Source organism: Mobula hypostoma, chromosome 7 (assembly GCF_963921235.1).
Source record: "Mobula hypostoma chromosome 7, sMobHyp1.1, whole genome shotgun sequence".
Lineage (NCBI taxonomy): Eukaryota > Metazoa > Chordata > Chondrichthyes > Myliobatiformes > Myliobatidae > Mobula > Mobula hypostoma.
The window spans coordinates 81,126,729-81,149,425 of record NC_086103.1 but is presented as its reverse complement, the minus strand read 5'-3'; the positions used below and the strand labels follow the sequence as shown (position 1 = coordinate 81,149,425).

Sequence of the window (22,697 nt, the reverse complement as noted above, 5' to 3'; positions counted from 1 at the left end):
TTTTATAGAGCTGCATCATTACATTGCGACTCTTGAGCTCTGTCCCTCGACTTATGAAAGCTAACACCCCATAAGCTTTCTTAACTACCCTATCCACCCATGAGGCAACTTTCAGAGATCTGTGGACATGTACCCCCAGATCCCTCTGCTCCTCCACACCACCAAGTATCCTGCCATTTACCTTGTACTCTGCCTTGGAGTTTGTCCTTCCAAAGTGTACCACCTCACACTTCTCCAGGTTGAACTCCATCTGCCACTTCTGCATCCTATCAATGTCTCTCTGCAATCTTTGACAATCCTCTACACTATCTACAACACCAACAACCTTTGTGTCGTCTGAAAACTTGCCAACCCACCCTTCTACCCTCACATCCAGGTCGTTAATAAAAATCACGAAAAGTAGAGGTCCCAGTACAGATCCTTGTGGGACACCACTAGTCACAATTCTCCAATCCGAATGTACTCCCTCCACCACGACCCTCTGCCTTCTGCAGGCAAGCCAATTCTGAATCCACCCGGCCAAACTTCCCCGGATCCCATGCCTTCTGACTTTCTGAATAAGCCTACTATGTGCAACCTTGTCAAATGCCTTACTAAAATCCATATAGATCACATCCAGTGCACTACCCTCATCTATATGCCTGGTTACCTCCTCAAAGAACGCTATCAGGCTTGTGAGACGCGATCTGCCCTTCACAAAGCCATGCTGACTGTCCCTGATCAGACCATGATTCTCCAAACGCCCAGAGATCCTATCTCTAAGAATCTTTTCCAACAGCTTTCCCACCACAGACATAAGGCTCACTGGTCTATAATTACCTGGACTATCTCTACTACCTTTTTTGAACAAGGGGACAACATTCGCCTCCCTCCAATCGAGGACATAAAGATCCTAGCCAGAGGCTCAGCAATCTCTTCCCTCGCCTCGTGGAGCAGCCTGGGGAATATTCTGTCAAGCTCCGGGGACTTATCCATCCTAATGTATTTTAGCGACTCCAACATCTCCTCTCCCTTAATATCAACATGCTCCAGAACATCAACCTCACTCATATTGTCCTCACCATCATCAAGTTCCCTCTTATTGGTGAATACCGAAGAGAAGTATTCATTGAGGACCTCGCTCACTTCCACAGCCTCCAGGAACATCTTCCCACCTTTATCTCTAATCGGTCCTACCTTCACTCCTGTCATCTCTTTTTTCTTCACATAATTGAAGAATGCCTTGGGGTTTTCCTTTACCCTACACGCCAAGGCCTTCTCATGCCCCCTTCTTGCTCTTCTCAGCCCCTTTTTAAGCTCCTTTCCTGCTTCCCTATATTCCTCAATAGACTCATCTGATCCTTGGCTCCTAAACCTCATGTATGCTGCCTTCTTCCACCTGACCAGATTTTCCACTTCACTTGTCACCCATGGTTCCTTCACCCTACCGTTCTTTATCTTCCTCACCGGGACAAATTTATCCCTAACATCCTGCAAGAGATCTCTAAACATCGACCACATGTCCATTGTATATTTCCCTGCAAAAACATCTTCTCAATTCACACCCGCAAGTTCTAGCCTTATAGCCTCATAATTTGCCTTTCACCAATTAAAAATTTTCCTGTTCTCTCTGAATCTATCCTTTTCCATGATAATGCTAAAGGCCAGGGAGTGGTGGTCACTGTTCCCCAGATGCTCACCCACTGAGAGACCTGTGACCTGACCCGGTTCATTACCTAGTACTAGATCTAGTATGGCATTGCCCTAGTCGGCCTGTCCACATACTGTGACAGGAATCCGTCCTGGACAAACTTAACAAACTCTGCCCCATCTAAACCCTTGGAACTAATCAGATGCCAATCAATATTAGGGAAGTTAAAGTCACCCATGATAGCAACCCTGTTATTTTTGCACCTTTCCAAAATCTGCCTCCCAATCTGCTCCTCTGTATCTCTGCTGCCATCAGGGGGCCTATAGAATACCCCCAATAGAGAAATTGCTCCCTTTCTGTTCCTGACTTCCACCCATACTGACTCAAAAGAGGATCCTGCTACATTACCCACCCTTTTTGTAGCTGTAATAGTATCCCTGACCAGTAATGCCACTCCTCCTCCCCTTTTTCCGCCTTCTCAATCCCTTTTAAAGCACTGAAATCCAGGAATATTGAGAATCCATTCTTGCCCTGGTGCCAGCCAAGTCTCTGGAATGGCCACTACATCAAAATTCCATGTATATCTCCAAGCTCTCAGTTCATCACCTTTGTTCCTGGTGCTTCTTGCATTGAGGTACACACATTTCAGCCCTTCTACCTTACTGTCTTTACACCGTTTATTCTGCTTCTCTTTCCTCAAAACCTCTCTATACGTTAGATCCGGCTTTACTCCATGCACTTCTTTCACTGCTCTATCGCTCTGGGTCCCATCCCCCTTGAAAAGTAGTTTAAACCCTCCCGAACCATGCTAGCAAACCTACCTGCAAGGATGTTGTTCCCCCTCGAGTTCAGGTGCAACCCATCCAATCTGTACAGGTCCTACCTTCCCCAGAAGGGATCCCAATGGTCCAAAAATCTAAAACCCTGCTCCCTGCATCAACTCCTCAGCCACGCATTCAACTGCCATCTCCTCCAGTTCTTACCATCACTGTCAAGTAGCACTGGCAGCAATCCTGAGAACGCCACCCTTGAGGTCCTGTTCTTCAGCCTTCTGCCTGGATCCCGAAATTCACACTTCAGGACCTCATCCCTCTTCCCGCCTTTGTCATATATACAGAGTGTTTCACCCAATTACCCTTCACCCTTTCAAAAGAGCATGGAATCAGAGGAGCCACCAAAGGAAGCACCTCAACATACTTAGAAGGCTAAGGAAATTTGTGATGTTTCTATTGCGCTGCACCAATTTTTATAGGTGCACCACAGAAATCTGGATGCATTGCTGCGTGGTATAGCAACTGCACTGCCCAGACATCAAGAAGTTGCAGAGAGTTGTGGACACAGCTCAGTCCATCAGAAAAACCAGTGTCCCCTTCATAGACTCTAAGTACACTGCACACTTCCTCAGGAAAGCAACCAACAATCAAGGAATCCATCCACACTCCCTTCTCTCCCTTCCAGTGGGCTAACACTGTAAAAACTTTATACCACCAGGCTCCGTCACAGCTTCTGACTCACTGATAAGTGTCTCTTGAATGGGTTTCTTGTACGATAGAGGTAAACTCTTGATCTCATTATCTACCTCGTTTTGGCCCTTGCACCTTATTATATACCTGCACTGCACTCTCCCAGCCCCAGGAACTGTACCACTCTACTCTGCACTCTGTTACTGCTTTTTCCTTGCGTTACTCAATAATTGCATGGTTTGAAATGATCTATATGGAAGACATACAGAACAAAGATTTTCAAAGAATCTTAGTGCATGTGACAATAATAAATTAATTATCAAATGTGTGCCTCTGACTAAAACGCCCATTGGCTGTTTAACTATCAACACTCTACTAACACACACAAAATGTTGGAGGAATGCACTGCACTCTCCTCTGTTACAGCAACACTTCATTCTGATCTCTGTGACTGTACTAATGTATTGAGTGATCCTTCTGAATGGCTGGCAGGCAGACAAAGCTTTTCAAAGCATCTCAGTGATGTGACAACAGTAAACCAACTACCTTGTGCGAGATTCCTCTACTAACATGACCAAATTCTCAGTTGACATTAATTCCAATAGAGTATTTCTAATGAACAGACACCTGGCAGTTTCTTAGCTCTCACCTTTTAAAAAAATATGACTATAGTGGGGTGGAAAACAAATGTTTACGTGAAGTAAAGTGGCACAGTTATATCCAGAATGATTTAGGATGATATACAGTATATATTTATATGTTATTAGCTTCCCATTCCTGTTGGAGGACACACAAAAGGACAAGCAGCATGGGAAATGGTAACATAGTGTACATTTAATACTTTAATTAATACTACTTGATTAAATGAGCAAGTTTACAAACAGATTCTTACTCTTGCAATTTAATTAAAAATAAAGAATTAAATACAGTCAAAACTTCTTTCACAGACAGAGAAGACAAAAAGTAGTTCCAAACTTTATTTGAAACCCTTCCTCTCCACTCTTGTAGTGCCTCAACCTCAACGGAGTGGAAATTGAATGGTGGCAGCTAGTCACTGTACCTTGCCTGAGTTGAAGCAAGACACCTAGGGGACTGGTTCTATTTCATTGGGGATAGTGCATCACCCAGCTGTTAAATTCCCAACCTGATTTTCTTTCAGTGGAAAGGACAATGACAGTGGAGGTTTTATTACTGACTCCACATCTGTAATATCCATGTTGGCAAATTATCTACTATGCAGTGTATCACACCCACATTTCACCCATTTACACTTGTCAACTGTATTTCTCATGGAGTTTGGTGAGTTTGGGGAGAACAGTAATTACTCTCTGCAACTCAAGGGGACTGGGAGCAAATGTTAGTAGCTACCTGCTCCAAGCTTAGATCAATAACTCAATGTGGATTTAGGAAAGAACTTTGAAGACAATTCCTGAGGTGGTCGTGACTCAAAGGCTTTCTGTTCCTCACTGTGCTTTGCTACCCCACCCCTGCAAGCTTACAGATGGTCAACCAGCCCAATTACCTGTACCCTATTTAAATGTGGCTATGGTCTCAGGACAGAGGAGGCAGTCAAACAGTTATTGCTGGATTGGACTGCCCAGGGCTGGTACATACACGCCTGGGCCAATATCATATGGTGGCCAAATGAAGTGAACCTCAGTGGTAAGCATGTTATGGAGCCAAAGAGCTTCTCCATGCTCCATATGGCCCTGGTCAATCAGATCACACTGCAACCCCAATAGATCCACTTCTCTAAAACTTGTGTCAGTTGGAAAACATGGATTCAGAGGAGTGTTGTGGGCTGTTCAGTTTCAGACACCACTCTGTCATCTGGATGTTAATGAAGCCTCAGAAATATCAGGCACATCACAATGCAGGTATTTGGTGTGTCATCAAAAACACTACCAAATTTCTATAGTGTATAGTGGGGAGCTGTCTCATTATTCCTTCTGTATTGATAATTAATGAGCTCATTAAAGAGCACTACCTCATTATTTATTTATTTATTTAACTAATTATAAATAGTAGTCATGAGGATGTTTCCCATAATGAGGGACTGTAGGACCAGAGGGCACAGCCTCGGAATTCAGGGATGTCTATTTCAAAGAGAGATGAAAAAGAATTTCTTTAACCAGAGTGTGGTGAATCTCTGGAATTCATTACCACAGATAAATGTGGAGGTCAAGTCATTGAGTATATGTAAGACAGAAACTGATAGTTTCCTGATTGATCAGGGCATCAAAGGTTACGGGAAGAAGGCAGGCGAATGGGATTGAGAGGGATAATAAATCAGCCATGACAGAATGGTGGAACAAATTCGATGGGCTGAATGGTCTAACTCTGCTCCGACAGGTTATGGACTTGCGCCTTGTGCTTTTAAACTGTACTGCTGCTGCAATTCAACACATTCCAACGTATAATTTCAAAGCAGCAAATTTCAGGTGATATAAAAAAGAGACAATATACCCGATTCTGATTTCACTTGTTGCTGTGTGCCAAAGCCCTAACTAAGTGAGAATCCATACTCCTGTAAATTCAGTTCCATGTGGGTAATAAGTGACAGCTTGTCAAGCCACTCTCGTTGAACTACAAGCTCCTGGACTGAAACACAAGGTAACACTTGGGGAGGCGAAGGTGCTTTTGTTATAAAGGGAAAATCCATTGTTGCAGTGTTAAGTAATACAGAAATTTTGTGTACATACATGGGAAAGAAACTTACCCCATTATCTCCCAGGATATCCAGCTGTTTGATGAGTTCATGGATAGACACATCCTGTGAAATAAATTAATCCACAGATATTTAGCAGGTTTAGTATCACTGAAGTCATTTACAAATCAACCAACACAAATGTAAAAATGAATTATTATTTGATTATATGCACACCTTATAAGACAGATTGCAGCTTATGGTGAGAACGTCAAGAGGCACAATATAACATTTTGTTAGGAGTCTGAGATCTGATTGACAGGTCAAAAGGTACACTATATAGCAACACACACAAAATGCTGGAGGAACTCAGCAGGCAGACAGCATCTGTGGAAAAGAGTAAATGCTGACTGTTTTGTGTGTGTTGCTTGGATTTCCAGCATCTGCAAATTTTCTCTTTTTTTTGTGATGGGGCACAGTATATAGATGGTTTCACAATGGTGAATGTTATGTATTAAATATTTCAGTAACTATTGAGTAATATTGTAAATATATTGTTTAAGTATTCTTGATTGTTTCCAAAATTCATAATGAGTTATATGTAAAAGTATGTGAATGGCATACATCACCACGCCACCACATCATACATGCACACCGAACTAAAGTAAAAACTAAACGTACATGATATATCCCTGGTTCTATGCTTTTATTTCAATGAGTTTTATGTTTTTGAGTTACAAAACATAATCATGGCAATGAATAAGTTTTAAAACGAATCTGAGATGACTACCTACCCGAGACATTCAAGTTTCAAAAAAAACGCAGCATGTTTTCTTCACAAGGTGAGGGAGACTTTCAAGTTTAACAAAAGGGCAGCATGATTTTTTTTTTTGCAAGGGGAGAAAGATGGTCCAGATAAAATAAAAGACGGTAAGTAAATGAAAATCATGGGTTTACTAACGGTGAGTACTGGGTGATAAAAATAATATTTTTTTTAAATAGTATAAGTGGCTGTCTACATCTGAAAGGTAGGTGATTTTGATTGTACAACAGATAACTAGGTTAAGATTACTGAAAAAAAAAGCTTCCTGACGAAGGGTCTCGGCCTGAAACGTCGACTGCGCTTCTTCCTATAGATGCTGCCTGGCCTGCTGCGTTCACCAGCAACTTTGATGTATGTTGCTTGAATTTCCAGCATCTGCAGAATTCCTGTTGTTTTTATTTTAAAGCAAATGGAATAGCAGAAGAGAAACAAGTGCCAGATTTGCAGAGAGTAACTGGTGGAAGAGCATACAGCTTGCTTATAAGTTTGACTACTGCAACCAAACCAGCCGAAGTACACTTTGCTGATATTGTGAACGTAATGCAGGAATGTTTAGAATCAAAACCATAATTGATTGCAGAATATTTTAGGTTTCATAAACAGAATCAAAAAGAAAGGGAGTCTATTTCAGCCCACGTGGCTGAATTGAAGAGATTATTTAAGCATTGTCAGTTCAATGATGGGCTTAAATGATGCACTGAGAGATCATTTAGTTTTTGGAATCTTACAAGAAAGTATTCAAAAATGGTGTCTAACTGAGGCACAACTCACATTTGAAAGAGCTGGTGAAATTGCTGTATCAGTGGAAACCACACACAGACTCTTAATTGGGTTATAGTCAGGAATGAAAGTGAGCTTGAACAAAATTGCAAAGACTGAACAGAAACATGCCTGGCTGAACAAGTTGTGCTACTGTTGTGGCAGAGGCTCACATACACCAGACCAATGCACATTTAAAGGTGACACTTGCAGAAAATGCAATGAAGTAGAACACATATAAAGTGCATGTCAGACAAAGATAAATGGACTGCACAAGGAAGAGAAAAAGAAAAAAATCAAGTTGCGGTTTCAAACAGAGCATTAACTTGTATGCTGTTGATAAAAAATCTGATAATGATGGGAGTGACACAGGACTGGATTTGAGATTAATAATGTGAAAAGTAACAGAAGACAAACAATGTGGCTTACAGCAGAATTGAACAGCAAATTAATTAAAATGGAATTGCACACTGGCTCAGCTGTTCCAGTCATTCCACAAAAGGAATTTGAATGGCATTTCCAAGATACAAAACTGAAGCCTGCGTATATCTAACTAAGAACTTGAGCTGGAGAAAAGATAACTACTATGGGAATTACATTTTTAACAGTGAAATACAACCACCAACAACCCACTGGACTAGTAGCTGGTAAAAGCAGGAGGACCAGCATTGTGGGAGTGCAATTGGCTGAGACAACTACAACTTGGTTGGAGATCTATCCACTATATCCCTGCAAGAGTCAACTGAAAGTGAATAAAGAAAGGTCCTGAATGATGCCAGAGCAGTGGTTGAGGATGGCATTTGGAAACTCAAACATATCAATGGTAAAATAGAGCTAAATGAAAATGCCAGATCAAAGTTTAATAAAGCTCGTCCAGTTCCTTATGCCATCTGCAATAAAGTAGCCAGGGAGCTAGATTACATGGAGACTGAAGGAATTCTTTCCAAGTTGTAATGGAGCCATGGACAATGTCAGTGGTGCCAGTAGCCAAGAAGAATGGGTCTATCAGGATCTCTGTTGATTTTAAGGTCAGCATCAACCCAGTACCCAAAAGCTGTGGATGAACCAGGAGGTACTCGTCTGCTGAAGTCTAGATCTGTGGCATTCAAGTCTGGTGACCCAGGCCTGTACCAGAAAACCAGGTATGACTTACGGAGGGCTATTTCTAGGGCGAAGAGACAATTTCGAATGAAGTTAGCGGCAACATCGGCTGCACGGCAACTCTGGCAGAGTTTGCAAGACATTACTTCCTACAAAGCGAAACCCAATAGCATGAATGGCAGTGGAGCTTCACTACCAGATGAACCCACTGCATTCTATGCCCACTTTGAAAAGGAGAACACAACCACAGCTGTGAAGACCCCTGCTGTACCTGATGGCCCTGTGATCTCTGTCTTGGAGGCTGATGTTAGGCTGTCTTTAAGGAGAGTGAACCCTCACAAGCTGGAAGGTCCTGATGGAGTACCTGGTAAGGCTCTGAAAACCTGTGCCAACCAACTAGCAGGAGTATTCAAGGACATTTTCAACCTCTCACTGCTACGGGCAGAAGTTCCCACTTGCTTCAAGATGGCAACAATTATACCAGTGCCAAACAAGAATAATGTGACCCGCTTTAATGACTATCACCCAGTCGCACTCACTTCAACAGTGATGAAATGCTTTGAGTGGTTGGTCTTGACTAGACTGAACTCCTGCCTCAGCAAGGACCTGGACCCATTGCAATTTGTCTATCGCCACAATAGGTCAACAGCAAATGCAATCGCAATGGCTCACCACATGGCTTTAGACAACACAAATACCTATGGCAGGATGCTGTTCATCACCTATAGTTCAGCATTTAATACCATCATTGCCACAATCCTGATTGAGAGGTTGCAGAACCTGGGCCTCTGTACCTCCCTCTGCAATTGGATCCTCGACTTCCTACCTGGAAGGCCACAATCTATGCGGATTGGTGATAACATATCATAAGACCATAAGACAAAGGAGCAGGTCGGCCATTTGGCCCATCGAGACTGCTCCGCCATTTTATCATGAGCTGATCCATTCTCCCATTTAGTTCCACTCCCCCGCCTTCTCACCATAACCTTTGATGCCCTGGCTACTCAGATACCTATCAATCTCTGCCTTAAATACACCCAATGACTTGGTCTCCACTGCCACCCATGGCAACAAATTCCACAGATTCACCACCCTCTGGCTAAAAAAATTTCTTCGCATTTCTGTTTCAATCCTTAAGTCATGCCCTCTGGTACTAGATTTCCCCCATCATGGGAAACAACTTTGCTACATCCACTCTGTCCATGCCTTTCAACATTCAAAATGTTTCTACGAGGTTTCCCCTCATTCTTCAAAACTCCAAGGAATACAGTCCAAGAGCAGACAAATGTTGGTCATATGTTAACCCCTCTCATTCCCGTAATCGTTCTAGTGAACCTTCTCTGTACCTTCTCCAATGTCAGCACATCCTTTCTTAAATAAGGAGACCAAAACTGCCCACAGTACTCCAAGTGAGGTCTCACCAGCGCCTTATAGAGCTTCAACATCACATCCCTGCTCCTATACTCTATTCCTCTAGAAATGAATGCCAACATTGCATTCGCCTTCTTCACCACCAACACAACCTGAAGGTTAACCTTAAGGGTATCCTGTACGAGGACTCCCAAGTCCCGTTGCATCTCAGAACTTTGAATTCTCTCCCCATTTAAATAATAATCTGCCCCTTTAATTCTTCTGCCAAAGTGCATAACCATACACTTTCCAACATTGTATTTCATTTGCCACTTCTTTGCCCATTCTTCCAATCTATCCAAGACTCTCTGCAGACTGTTTCCTCAGCACCCTTGGCCCCTCCACCTATCTTCGTATCGTCAGCAAACTTAGCCACAAAGCCATCTATTCCATCATCCAAATCATTGATGTACAATGTAAAAAGAAGCGGCCCCAACACGGACCCCTGTGGAACACCACTGGTAACCGGCAGCCAACCAGAATAGGATCCATTTATTCCCACTCTCTGTTTCCTGCCAATCAGCCAATGCTCTATCCACGTATGTAACTTTCCCATAATTCCATGGGCTCTTATCTTGTTAAGTAGCCTCATGTGTGGCACCTTGTCAAAGGCCTCGCTGTCGATCAACACTGGCGAACCTCAGGGGTGTGTGCTTAGCCCACTGCTCTACTCTCTATATACACACGATTTTGTGGCTAGGCATAGCTTAAATACCATCTATACATTTGCAAATGATACAACCATTGTTGGAAGAATCTCAGATGGTGACGAGAGGGCGTACAGGAATGAGTTATGCCAACTAGTGGAATGGTGCCGCAGCAACAACCTGGCACTCAACGTCAGTAAGACAAAAGAGCTGATTGTGGACTTCAGGACAGGTAAGATGAAGGAACACATACCAATCATCATAGAGGGATCAGAAGTGGAGAGAGTGAGAAGCTTCAAGTTCCTGGGTGTCAAGATCTCTGAGGATCTAACCTGATCTCAACATATCGATGTAGTTATAAAGAAGGCAAGACAGTGGCTATACTTGATTAGGCGTTTGAAGAGATTTGGCATGTCAACAAATACACTCAAAAACTTCTATAGTTGTACCGTGGAGAGCATTCTGACAGGCTGCATCACTGTCTGGTATGGAGGGGCTACTGCACAGGACCAAAAGTAGCTGCAGCAGGTTGTAAATCTAGATGGCTCCATCTTGGGCACTAGCCTACAAGGTACCCAGGACATCTTTAGGGAGCAGTACCTCAGAAAGGCAGCATCCATTATTAAGGATCTCCAGCATCCAGGGCATGCCCATTTCTCACTGTTACCATCAGGTAGGGGGTAGTAAAGCCTGAAAGCACACACTCAGAGATTCAAGAACAGGGTAAATGGTAAGGCACTGAGGAGCGCAGTAGAACAGAGGGATCTGGGAATACAGATACAAAATTCCCTAAAAGTGGCATCACAGGTAGACAGGATCGTAAAGAGAACTTTTGGTACATTGGCCTTTATTAATCAAAGTATTGAGTATAAGAGCTGGAATGTTATGATGAGGTTGTATAAGGCATTGGTGAGGCCGAATTTGGAGTATTGTGTTCAGTTTTGGTCACCAAATTACAGGAAGGATATTAATAAGGTTGAAAGAGTACAGAGAAGGTTTACAAGGATGTTGCCGGGACTTGAGAAACCCAGTCACAGAGAAAGGTTACATAGGTTAGGACTTTATTCCCTGGAGCATAGAAGAATGAGGGGAGATTTGATAGAGGTATATAAAATTATGATGGGTATTGATAGAGTGAATGCAAGCAGGCTTTTTCCACTGAGGCAAGGGGAGAAAAAAAACAGAGGACATGGGTTAAGGGTGAAGGGGGGAAAGTTTAAAGGGAACATTAGGGGGGGACTTCTTCACACAGAGAGTGGTGGGAGTATGGAATGAGCTGCCAGACGAGGTGGCAAATGCGGGTTCTTTTTTAACATTTAAGAATAAATTGGACAGATACATGGATGGGAGGTGTATGGAGGGATATCTAGGCAGAAAATAGTTTGGCATAGCCAAGAAGGGCCAAAAGGCCTGTTTCTGTGCTGTAGTTTTTCTATGGTTTCTAACAGCTTCTTTCCCTCTGCCATCCAATTCCTAAATGGACATTGAACCCTTGGACACTACCTCACTTTTTTAATATACAGTATTTCTGTTCTTTGCATGTTTTTTAATCTATTCAATGTACTATAATTGATTTACTTGCTTATTTATTATCATTTTTATTTTATTTTATTTTCTTCTATATTAAGTATTGCATTGAACTGCTGCTGCAAAGTTAACAAATTTCACGTCACATGCCAGTGATAATAAACCTGATTCTGATTCTACTGAAAGCAGATCAATATCTTCTACCCAGGATCAGGGATATCTTTGCAAACCTTTCTGGAAGGAAACACTTCAGCATAGTGGGCTTATCTGAGGCCTGCCTACAGATAGCGATGGAAGAGGAGTCCAAAGTGTTCCTCAACCTAAACACACACAGTGAGCTTTACCACTATAATAGGCTTCTTTTGGAGTAGCATCTGCATCTGCAGTCTTGCAGAAAGCTATGGACCAGGTATTGCAAGGCTGCCAAGGCATTCAGGGTAACTTGGATGACACCAGCGTCACTGGTGAGGATGACAAGGAGCATCTCCAAAATCTCAAACAGTGTTAAAAAGATTAGATGATTATGGGCTCAAAGCACAATGCAACAAGCATGAATTCTTTAAATTGTGCATCATTTACTGTGGTCACACCATTGATGTACTAGAATTAATACAAGGGTGCTGAGAAAATTCAAGCAGAGGTGCATACCCCAAAGACCATGACCACATGCCCGGTTCTTCTGAGGATTTGTCAATTACTATGACAGGTTCCTGCCAAACCTGTTACTGTGTTCCACCTTTGAACTCATTACTACAGATTGGGAAGAAATCCCAATGGACAAAGCAGTGTGAGATGGCTTTCCAAGTGGCAAAATGAATGGTACTGAGTCACTATACTTTTACATTATGATCCATATCGTCCTTTGAAGCTTGCCTGCAATGCCTCGCCTTATGATATAGGTGAAGTCATGTCACACGTTGTATGTGATGGAAGTGAATGCTCTATAGACTTGGCATTATGTTCCCTAACGTGGCAGACAAAAAAATACAAAGAGATTGACAGAGTGGCCTTGCGTCTGGTTTGGGGCGTAAAACATTTCAACCAGTATTTACATGGGAGAGAATTCACTCTCATCAACCACGGTTGTCTGTTCTCAATCCATAGAAGAGTGTTCCACTGACAGCAGCAGCATGAATGGAGAAATGGGCTCTGCTTCTTGGAGGACACATCCACAAGATCAAATTCAAAATGACGACTATTCATGGGAATGCTGATGAATTGTCCTGTTTACTCTTGGAAAAGGAAGCACCTCAGAATTTTACAAAGAGGACACCCCCTTTGATGTATTCTCTCCAGTGCAAATTGAAGGACTCCTTATTACAACAGAGATGATCCAAAAGGAAACCAGAAAAGACCCCCATACAGTCTCAGGTCTACATGGCAACCCAAAATGGCTGGAATGTGCAGCAAAAATTCCAGATCCCTCATTTTTATCAGCAGTGGGATGAACTTGCCCTTAATGGGGGTTGACCTTCGTAGCGTGTTGGAAGAGCTACATACACGACATCTAGACATAGTAAAAATGAATGCATTGGTTGAAGTTTTGGCTGGTGGCCTGGTATAATTCAACAGATCAAGCAGCTTGCCAGGCACTTTCCAGGATGCCAACATGTCCAGAATATGCCAAGAGCAGCACCTCTCCATCCCTGGGAATGGTCTGCATTGCCCTGGAAAAGGATTCAGGTGGATTTTGCTGGACTACTCATGGGCACAGATTTCTTGGTGGTAGTGGATGCAACAACAAAGTGGCCATAAGTGTTCCCAATAGTCTCCACTGCATCCTCACACACTGCTGATGTGTTGAGTAGCTTCTTCTCAAGGACTGGTGTTCCAGAACACAGTCAGTGACGATGTACCAGTTTGTTGTGGAATAGTTTCAGTCATTCCTGAAAATGAATTGACATATTACATCAGCACCATACTGTCCAGCTACAAATGGATTGGCAGAAAGGTTTTTCCAGAGTCTAAAGACTGCACTGCAAGCAATGTCAGCACAACACACGACACCGAATCAGAATCTCACTGATCTCCTCTTTGTATATTGCAATGCAGCACACTCCACAATTCACAACTCACCAGCTGTCCTGTTTCTGGGTTATCCCTTGTGCTCACGCTTGGATCTGCTCAAACCCAGTCTCAGAAGGAGTCGGAAGGACAAACAGCTGAGACAAATTGAGGGCTCCTCAAACAAGGAGGTTCAATATTTCATCCCTGAGCAAGCAGTCCTGGTGAGGGACTACAGAGGTGATCAAAAGTGGGTACTTGGTAAGATTAAGTACAGGAGTAGACCATTCTTCTACACAGTGGAGATTGTGTCTGATGTCATCTGGAGACAACACATCAATCAGTTGAGGAAAGCAGAGTCAGAGCTGTCAGAACCACTTCCTGTTAATCCCAGAGTCAACTCTTACAACCATCATGGAGGAGGCCCCAGAACCTGAGATTGTTTTATAGCCACATGCCTCTCCCACCAAGCAGAGTGATTGCCCTCGTCAGGAAAAATGTTATCCCACAAGGGTAAGAAAACTTCCACAGTGATTAAATCTTTAGGTGTATATACACACATACATATCTTAATAACAATTCACAATTTCAGACAACCAGATACAAAGAGGTCTGCTAAGACAGCTGGCAGGATGATATTTGGCCTGTGAGCCTTCATATTTCTGTTAATATAGAGTATGCAGAGAAACCACCTTTGTGACGCACATATACCTGAAGCATGACATTTGCAAGGGCTGTAAAGGTAGAGGGATGATGTTCTACTTCAGCAATCTACTTGATTGCCGAACTTTTAACTTGAGAGCATTTCAAATGAACTGGAGGTGATTTAAGGGGAACCTGAAAAAGATAGCGCCAAGGGTGACATCTTCCAGATGGTTCACAAAACTGCTTCATTTACACCTTCTTTTTCTTTCAAATGTGGTCTTGCTACTGTTGGAGTCTGTAACCTACATTTGGAGATTTGTTATCGGGCGGATTAAGTGTTCTGGTGCTTTACTGACTCTGAGGGTGTTCTGTGAGGCTTCAAGTGATGTGTGCAGCCTTGAGGCCAAGAAGGTGGGAGATAGGGTGTGAGCCCATGATCGATACCACTTCTTGCCCATTATGGTGTCAAGGAAGATTGAAATCATTGAGGTGAGGGCAGAAGACAAGCGGGTATCCAGCGCTGTCCGGCCAGTGTCTCACTTGCTGCAGCCAGTGGAAGGTGTCTGCCTTTAGCAGTCTCTCTCTGTCCCTCTCGCTCACTGTTTTCAGAGGATGGTGCCTGACTTCTGGGTCTTGGGCAAGGTTTGATTGATGTGGCTTGTTGATTAGATTCTGTAGTTCAAATTATGGTGTGTTTCTGGCTTTTGGTGGCTCCTTTTTTGCTGCTATTTTGGGTGATTTTGAATCAGGGCAGCCTGGAAATAATGAACACAGAGCTGAATTGAATATAGTCATAGTCATACTTTATTGATCCCGGGAGAAATTGGTTTTCGTTACAGTTGCACCATAAATAATAAATAGTAATAGAACCATAAATAGTTAAATAGTAATATGTAAATTGTGCCAGTAAATTATGAAATAAGTCCAGGACCAGCTTATCGGCTCAGGGTGTCTGACCCTCCAAGGGAGGAGTTGTAAAGTTTGATGGCCACAGGTAGGAATGACTTCCTATGATGCTCTGTGTTGCATCTCGAAGGAATGAGTCTCTGGCTGAATGTACTCCTGTGCCCACCCAGTACATTATGTAGTGGATGGGAGACATTGTCCAAGATGGCATGCAACTTGGACAGCATCCTCTTTTCAGACACCACCGTGAGAGAGTCCAGTTCCATCCCTGCAACATCACTGGCCTTACGAATGAGTTTGTTGATTCTGTTGGTGTCTGCTACCCTCAGCCTGCTGCCCCAGCACACAACAGCAAACATGATCGCACTGGCCACCACAGACTCGTAGAACATCCTCAGCATCGTCCGACAGATGTTAAAGGACCTCAGTCTCCTCAGGAAATAGAGACGGCTCTGACCCTTCTTGTAGACTGCCTCAGTGTTCTTTGACCAGTCCAGTTTATTGTCAATTCATATCCCCAGGTATTTGTAATCCTCCACGATGTCCACACTGACCCCCTGGATGGAAATGAATATGCCTGGACTCTTTCGATCTTGTGTTTTATATTCTACATTTTTGCTAATTTTTTTGTTGCTATTTATTTTTGTTTTGCACTTGAGGGGCTTGATGTTTTTCTTTGAACAGGTTATATGGTTTTCTTTGTTTCATGGCTGTCTGTGGGAAAGATTAATCTTGGGACTGAATACTGCAAACGTACTGCGATAGCAAATGTAACTTGATTCTTCATTCTTTGATATTATTTGACCAGGATAAAAAAAAAGTGTTACTTAGCAGTTTTACATTAATGATTCAATTACATTATCAGAGGAAGACCTGAGATCTGCCTTAGTCTTCTACCAACCTTCAAACAGTGGACAACAATGGACTTGTCAGCATATGACGACTCCAGTGTTCACTCTGTTTGTTTCTCTCCACAACAGGTTTTAATATTCCAAAGTAAATCATTTTATGTGAACTCTTAAAACATATGATGGAGGGTTGTTTTTTTTTAAATTCTGCGCCATAAACACAGATTTGTTCAATACTGGAAGAAGTTTAATATTAATAGATGAACTTGCATGTTTGATTATCATCTTTCCAACAATCAGTGATGGAGTTTGATGACTGTGATCCATGTATTTTCTTTCAGTGCTTTTAGTGAAAAAAGAAAGTCGGTAATTCAGCAGTAGTCATACCACTTCTGAAAACTAGAAACCATTAGAACCAGGAAGCCATACTACACTGCAGAAACAGATAAAATCACTATGAGTATGGGCAACTCAAAACGACTAGAACATTGAGGGATGGGTGTAATTACAGGGGGTAAGAAATCATTTTTGGATGGAATTTATGACTAATTAGATCATTAAGTGCTGTTGAACAAACTCCAATTGATTGCCAAAACTAGTCACCACAGGTCACTACTCATTTAGTCACAAGAGGTTCTCCCCAGGTTCTGAATGCCTATCTTATGTACAGCCCGCCCTTATAGAAGATGCTTGCAGCATCTTCTGCTGCCTGTGACTGAGTTCACGGCCACATTTCTGCCTTGTGAACAGTACAAGTTACAATTCACAGAAATGGAACCTGGCATGGGTTGGGGAGGCCCTGTACAGACAATGCACTGTTTTTTAACATCTTAGCTCTAGTGACTTATAGTTTGCAGGGACAGTTTGACCATTACTGAAGTTGTGATTTGTTTTTATTAGAAGAATTGTTGGATTTTTCCATTTCTGCTGTATTATACATAGCAATATTTGTTTCTTATAATGGATATTCAAGATTGTTTGATGTCATCTCCTGTACACATTGGTAAAGTAGAACAAAATAATTGTAAGTGCAGACCTGATGCGGCACAAAAAATGTAATAATAATAATCACAATGAATATTCAGTAAATGCACAAGTTGTCTTACGCATTTAAGATGTCAGATAGTTTAAACTGGCTTGAGTTTAAGATGGTGCTGGTGAAACACAGTGATGACTTACTGGCAGCAAACAAAACTATTAACTACATTATTAGTCACACTTTTCTGGAAAACAATCACTGCAATCAATAGCCTGTAACTTCCCTTTTGGAGTTGATCTTTTGAACCGCCTGTACGATCTGGCATCTTTTGCAGTGTGAACTGAAGACTCAAACGTACAAGATGGCTCTGGTGTGGTGTGTATGGATTGAATTGAGGTGGTGGGGCCCAGGCTCCAGAGTGAGGAATGAGCCAAAGTTCAGCCATTGCTGGAGTTAACTCAGAACTGATTCAAAACAGCAGAACCGAGGTGAGGCAGAGTCAAGGTCTCAGTGGATGGGTTCAAGAGCAAGGAACAAGTTGATGTTTCACTGATTTAATCTATGGGCCAGATTGAAAATGGCGGGTAGGGGTCGAATTGAAGTGGTAGGACCCAGGTCTGAGAGTGAGGAACGAGCTGAGGTTTGGTTGATTTAAGTGCTGGGCCAGATTGAAAAGGTCAGGGTATCGGGGCCAGAGGTGAGGGAAGGGCCAGTATTCAGCTCGGACTTGACAAGGTTTTCTCATCTTTGTGCTGACCTAAGGCTGTGACCTGCAACTAATGGGTTTCTGGATTGGCTGCAGTGATCACTGGCTTCATGGCTATGGACTCACTTTCATTAAAATTAGTTCTAAATATCTTTATTGTTTGTATGACTTACTCTTTTTTTTGCATATTGGGTGTTTGACAGACTTTTTTAAAAATGTGTTCTATTGGGTTTCTTTTTTTGTGGCTGCCTGTATGGAGATGAATCTCAAGGTTGTATGAAGTATACTGTACATATTTTGATAATAAATGCACTTTGAACTTTCATAAATAGATTGATTGTATGTCCATAAATTGATGCTAGGTTGTACACAAGGTGACCGGCACAAAATAAATTAGTGGTGAAGTCAATGGGTGGAGGTGTTGGTCAACTTTACTGCTTGGGGAAAATTAACTCCTTTTGAGTCTGGTAATCCTGGCATGGATGCTACCTACCTCTTCCCTGATGGGAATCCAACAGACAGTCTTTGAACAGGGTGCGTGTGTGTACGCACACGCGCACCCAGTGCAATTTTGATATCCAGCAGTATACATGTCAAATCTCATAGTATTCCACGTAGGAGGAAGGTAGAGACTTGCACTCAAGATAAACATGGGTAAGTTCTGGAGGTGACGAGGCATGACACCAAACGAATGTGTGGTAGTTCCATGACTGCAAATTCCTTTGTTTTTTTGATAAGGTAGGTGGTGGTTTCCTGGAAATCATCTGGGATTAGAGCTACAGAAGCAAAGACACTTGTAGTACAAATCACAGGCACCTGGCCCACCATACCAGTGACAGCTTTCAACCAAATTAATCCAGAAATCATCATTGTGCACAGCCACTCATAACCCTGCATTTACATAGTGAAAGCAATGAAGCAGGTGGCTTCATATTACTAATTCCAATGCAATACAGGACCGGTGATCTAGCAGTAGTGATTATAGCACCCTAAAATGATAGAGTTGTTTAGCAAGAAAAAGGCCATTTCTTTAATAATGTTTATGAACAGCTTAGCGAAAGAGCCATCCAATTACATCAACCACTTTGCTCTTTCCCCATAACCCTAGAAATAGTTAGATATCAAATATTTCTCCAATTCTCCTTTGAAACCCATGAAGCCTTATTTCATCTTGTTTATATATCATAATCTATAATGCAAACTGAAACTGATGGATTCCAAGTCAGCAAAAGCCTTGGCCTTAATAATGGTAGGCTTGAATCTGATGCCATGCATAAACAAGACATCTAGGGAATTAAGTCTCTGTGGGGTGAACCACAGCTTTTAAAGGTTATGCTAATATTCATATTTCAAATAATCTGTGTATTATTCCATAGACTTCAATAAAATATAAGGTTAATGTATCCAGCTTCAGTCTTTTATGTGAGTATTGGGCATTAGATGTTCTTCTGCCTTGCCCCACCATCCTCTGTTATTTCATCTCTCTTAACTCCACGTTCTCTTTCAATCACAGGTCTCCTTCAAAACTTTTGCTCCCCTTTTCCGTGCTTAGGACCTTTTATGCCACTGATATTCTACAGAGATCATCAATCTCAAACATTAGCTATATTTTCTCTCTCCTTGGATATTACCTGCCTACGTAAATGCCCTGCTGTGTACATACATCTACTGATGCTTCTGGACACATCTTCAGTGATGTTCCTGGAATCATCGGGTGTTTCGGGTCTTTCAACATCATACAACCTCCTCCAGGTGACCCAGCCGGGGCTGATCAGACACCAGCTTGTGTCCAGATGGCTAGCTACTTATGACTCCATGGCTCCCCTCTTTTGAGCCACAGCCATCTTGAGGCCCTCTCTGCCGCATCGGTGGTACTGCGGATGGCTCTCCTCTTCCTCTCTCCCTCGATGCCCAAAATGCTGAAGGCTCTAACTAAAGAACGGGCTATGAATCCCCTACAACCAACCTCCACTGGGAGACACCTCGCTCTCCATCCAGCCTGCTGACAGTTGCTGACCAGTCCTGCGTACTTGGAGAGCTTCCTTTCAAAGGCCTCCTCCAAGCTATCTTCCCATGGGACTGTCAGCTCCAGCAGCACCACTTGCTTAGTCGACTCAGACACTAGGACAATGTCTGGTCACAGGGTGGTGGCTGCGATATGGGTGGGGAACTTCAGCTGCCCTTCGAGGTCCACCAACAGCTGCCAGTCCCTTGTATATTCTGTACTTATTATTGTGATCATTCAGATTCAGACTTTGTGAAAACATCCATCATTCCTAATTTAAAGATGAGAATTTGATTTGGACATAATGTGACAGATACCTTCACACCTTCTTGCATGCAATAGATCTGAAGAGCACTTATACCATCTGAGAAAGGTGTGATCTGGAGGTTAAAGGCAGGAGACCTCCTTTCCCTCTCCTGCAAACAGAAAGTGTATAGAAATTACAAAACTGGGCAGTTCAATGACAGCACATACATTTAAAGATTGACACTTTTACTGGATTTATCTTTGACCCTTACAAGGTGAGGCCACATTCAATAAGTTTTTGTTATCTATCATCAGGTCCTCTAGATAAAGAAATGGCACAGCCAGGATGTAATCAATCACGATGACAGCACTCAGACAGGTTAGAGCAAATCATTGCAAGAAACATGGTAAAACTATAAAGATACAAGCCTCAAGTGCACTTACAGTGCCTATAAAAAGTATTTGCCCCCCCTCCCCCACCAGAAGATTTTATGTTTTATTGTTTTATAACATTAAATCACAGTGGATCATTCATTTTGGCCTTTTTGCCATTGAACAACAGAAAAGACTCATGTCAAAGTGAAAACAAATTTGTCTAAATTTATTAAACGCAAAATAATTGATTGCATAATCACACCCCCCCCCCCCCATCAAGTCAGTATTTAGTAGATGCACCTTTGGCAGCAATTGCAGCCTTGAGTCAGGGTGTATAGGTCTCTATCAGCTTTGCACATCTGGACACTGCAATTTTTCCCCTTTGTTCTTTACAAAATTGCTCAAGCACTGTCAGATTGCATGGGGATCATCAGTGAACAGCCCTTTTCAAGTCCGGCCACAAATTCTCAGTTGGATTGAGGTCTGGACTCTGACCTGGCCACTCCAGGACATTAACTTTGCTGTTTTTAAGCCATTCCTGTGCGGCTTTGGCTTTATGCTTGGGGTCACTATCTTGCTGGAAAACAAATTACCTCCCAAGTCACAGTTCTTTCACAGACTGCATCTGGTTTTCCTCCAGGATTTCCCTGTATTCTGCTGCATTCATTTTACCCTTACCTTCACAAGACTTTCAGAGCTTACTGCAGTAAAGAATCCCCAGCATGATGCCCCACCACCACGCTTCACAGTAGGGTTGGTGTGTTTTTGATGATGTGCAGGGTTTGTCTTACACCAAACATAAAGTTTAGTCTGATGGCCAATAAGCTCAATTTTGGTTTAATCAGACCATAGGACCTTCTTCCACCCGACTTTAGAGTCTCCCACATTTCTTCTGGCAAACTCTAACCAAGATTTCACCAGAGTTTTTTTTCCCCCAACTGTGGCTTTCTCTTTGCCACTCTCCCATAAAGCTGAAACTGGTGAGGCAACCAGGCAACAGTCTCTCTCTTCTCAGCCACCGAAGCTTGTAACTCCTCCAGAGATGTCAAAGGTCTCTTGGTGGCCTCTCTCACTTGTCTCCTTGCACGGTCACTCAGTTTTTGAAGCCAGCCTGCTGTAGGCTGATTTACAGCTGTGTCATATTCTTTCCATTTCTTGATGATTGACTTAACTGTACTTGAAGGGATAGTCAATAACTTGGAAATAGAACCAAAGAAAACCTACAGCACAATACAGGCCCTTCGGCCCAAGAAGTTCTGCCGAACATGTCCATACCTTAGAAATTACTAGGCTTACCTATAGCCCTCTATTTTTCTAAGGTCCATGTACCTATCCAAAAGTCTCTTAAAAGACCCGATTGTATCTGCCTCCACCACCGTTGGCGGCAGCCCATTCCACGCACTCACCACTTTCTGAGTAAAGGACTTATCCCTGACATCTCCTCTGTACCAACTCCGCAGCACCTTAAAACTGTGACCTCTAGTGGCAACCATTTCAACCCTGGGAGTAGCCTCTGATTATCCACACGATCAATGCCTCCCATCATCTTATAAACCTCTATCAGGTCACCTCTCATCCTCTGTCACTCCAAGGAGAAAAGGTCGAGTTCACTCAACCTATTCTCATAAGGCATGCTCCCCAATCCAGGCAACATCCTTGTAAGTTTCCCCTGCACCCTTTCTATCATTTCCACATCCTTCCTGTAGTGAGGCGACCGGAACTGAGCACAGTACTCCAAGTGGGGTCTGACCAGGGTCCTATTAGCTGCAACATTACCTCTCAGCTCCTAAATTCAATTCCACAATTGATGAAGGCCAATACACCATACGCCTTCTTAACCACAAAGTCAACCTGCACAGCTGCTTTGTGTGTCCTATGGACTCAGACCCCAAGATCCCTCTGATCCTCCACACTGTCAAGAGTCTTACTATTAATACTATATTCTGCCATCATATTTGACCTGTCAAAATGAACCA

At 42.6% G+C, this 22,697-nt stretch overlaps 1 protein-coding gene across 2 annotated transcripts in view; it reads right to left on the bottom strand.

Annotated features, from left to right (window-relative positions):
* The window catches only part of LOC134349409 (janus kinase and microtubule-interacting protein 2-like), a 283,308-nt gene that overhangs the window by 33,974 nt on the left and 226,637 nt on the right, over positions 1-22,697 (bottom strand). For both annotated transcript variants that reach the window (XM_063053670.1, XM_063053671.1), the window contains exons 15-16: positions 20,418-20,516; positions 5,813-5,866 (exon numbers count right to left, since the gene is read on the bottom strand). In XM_063053670.1, the coding sequence (XP_062909740.1) occupies positions 5,813-5,866; positions 20,418-20,516 (153 nt within the window). The remainder of the gene's footprint in view (positions 1-5,812; positions 5,867-20,417; positions 20,517-22,697) is intronic.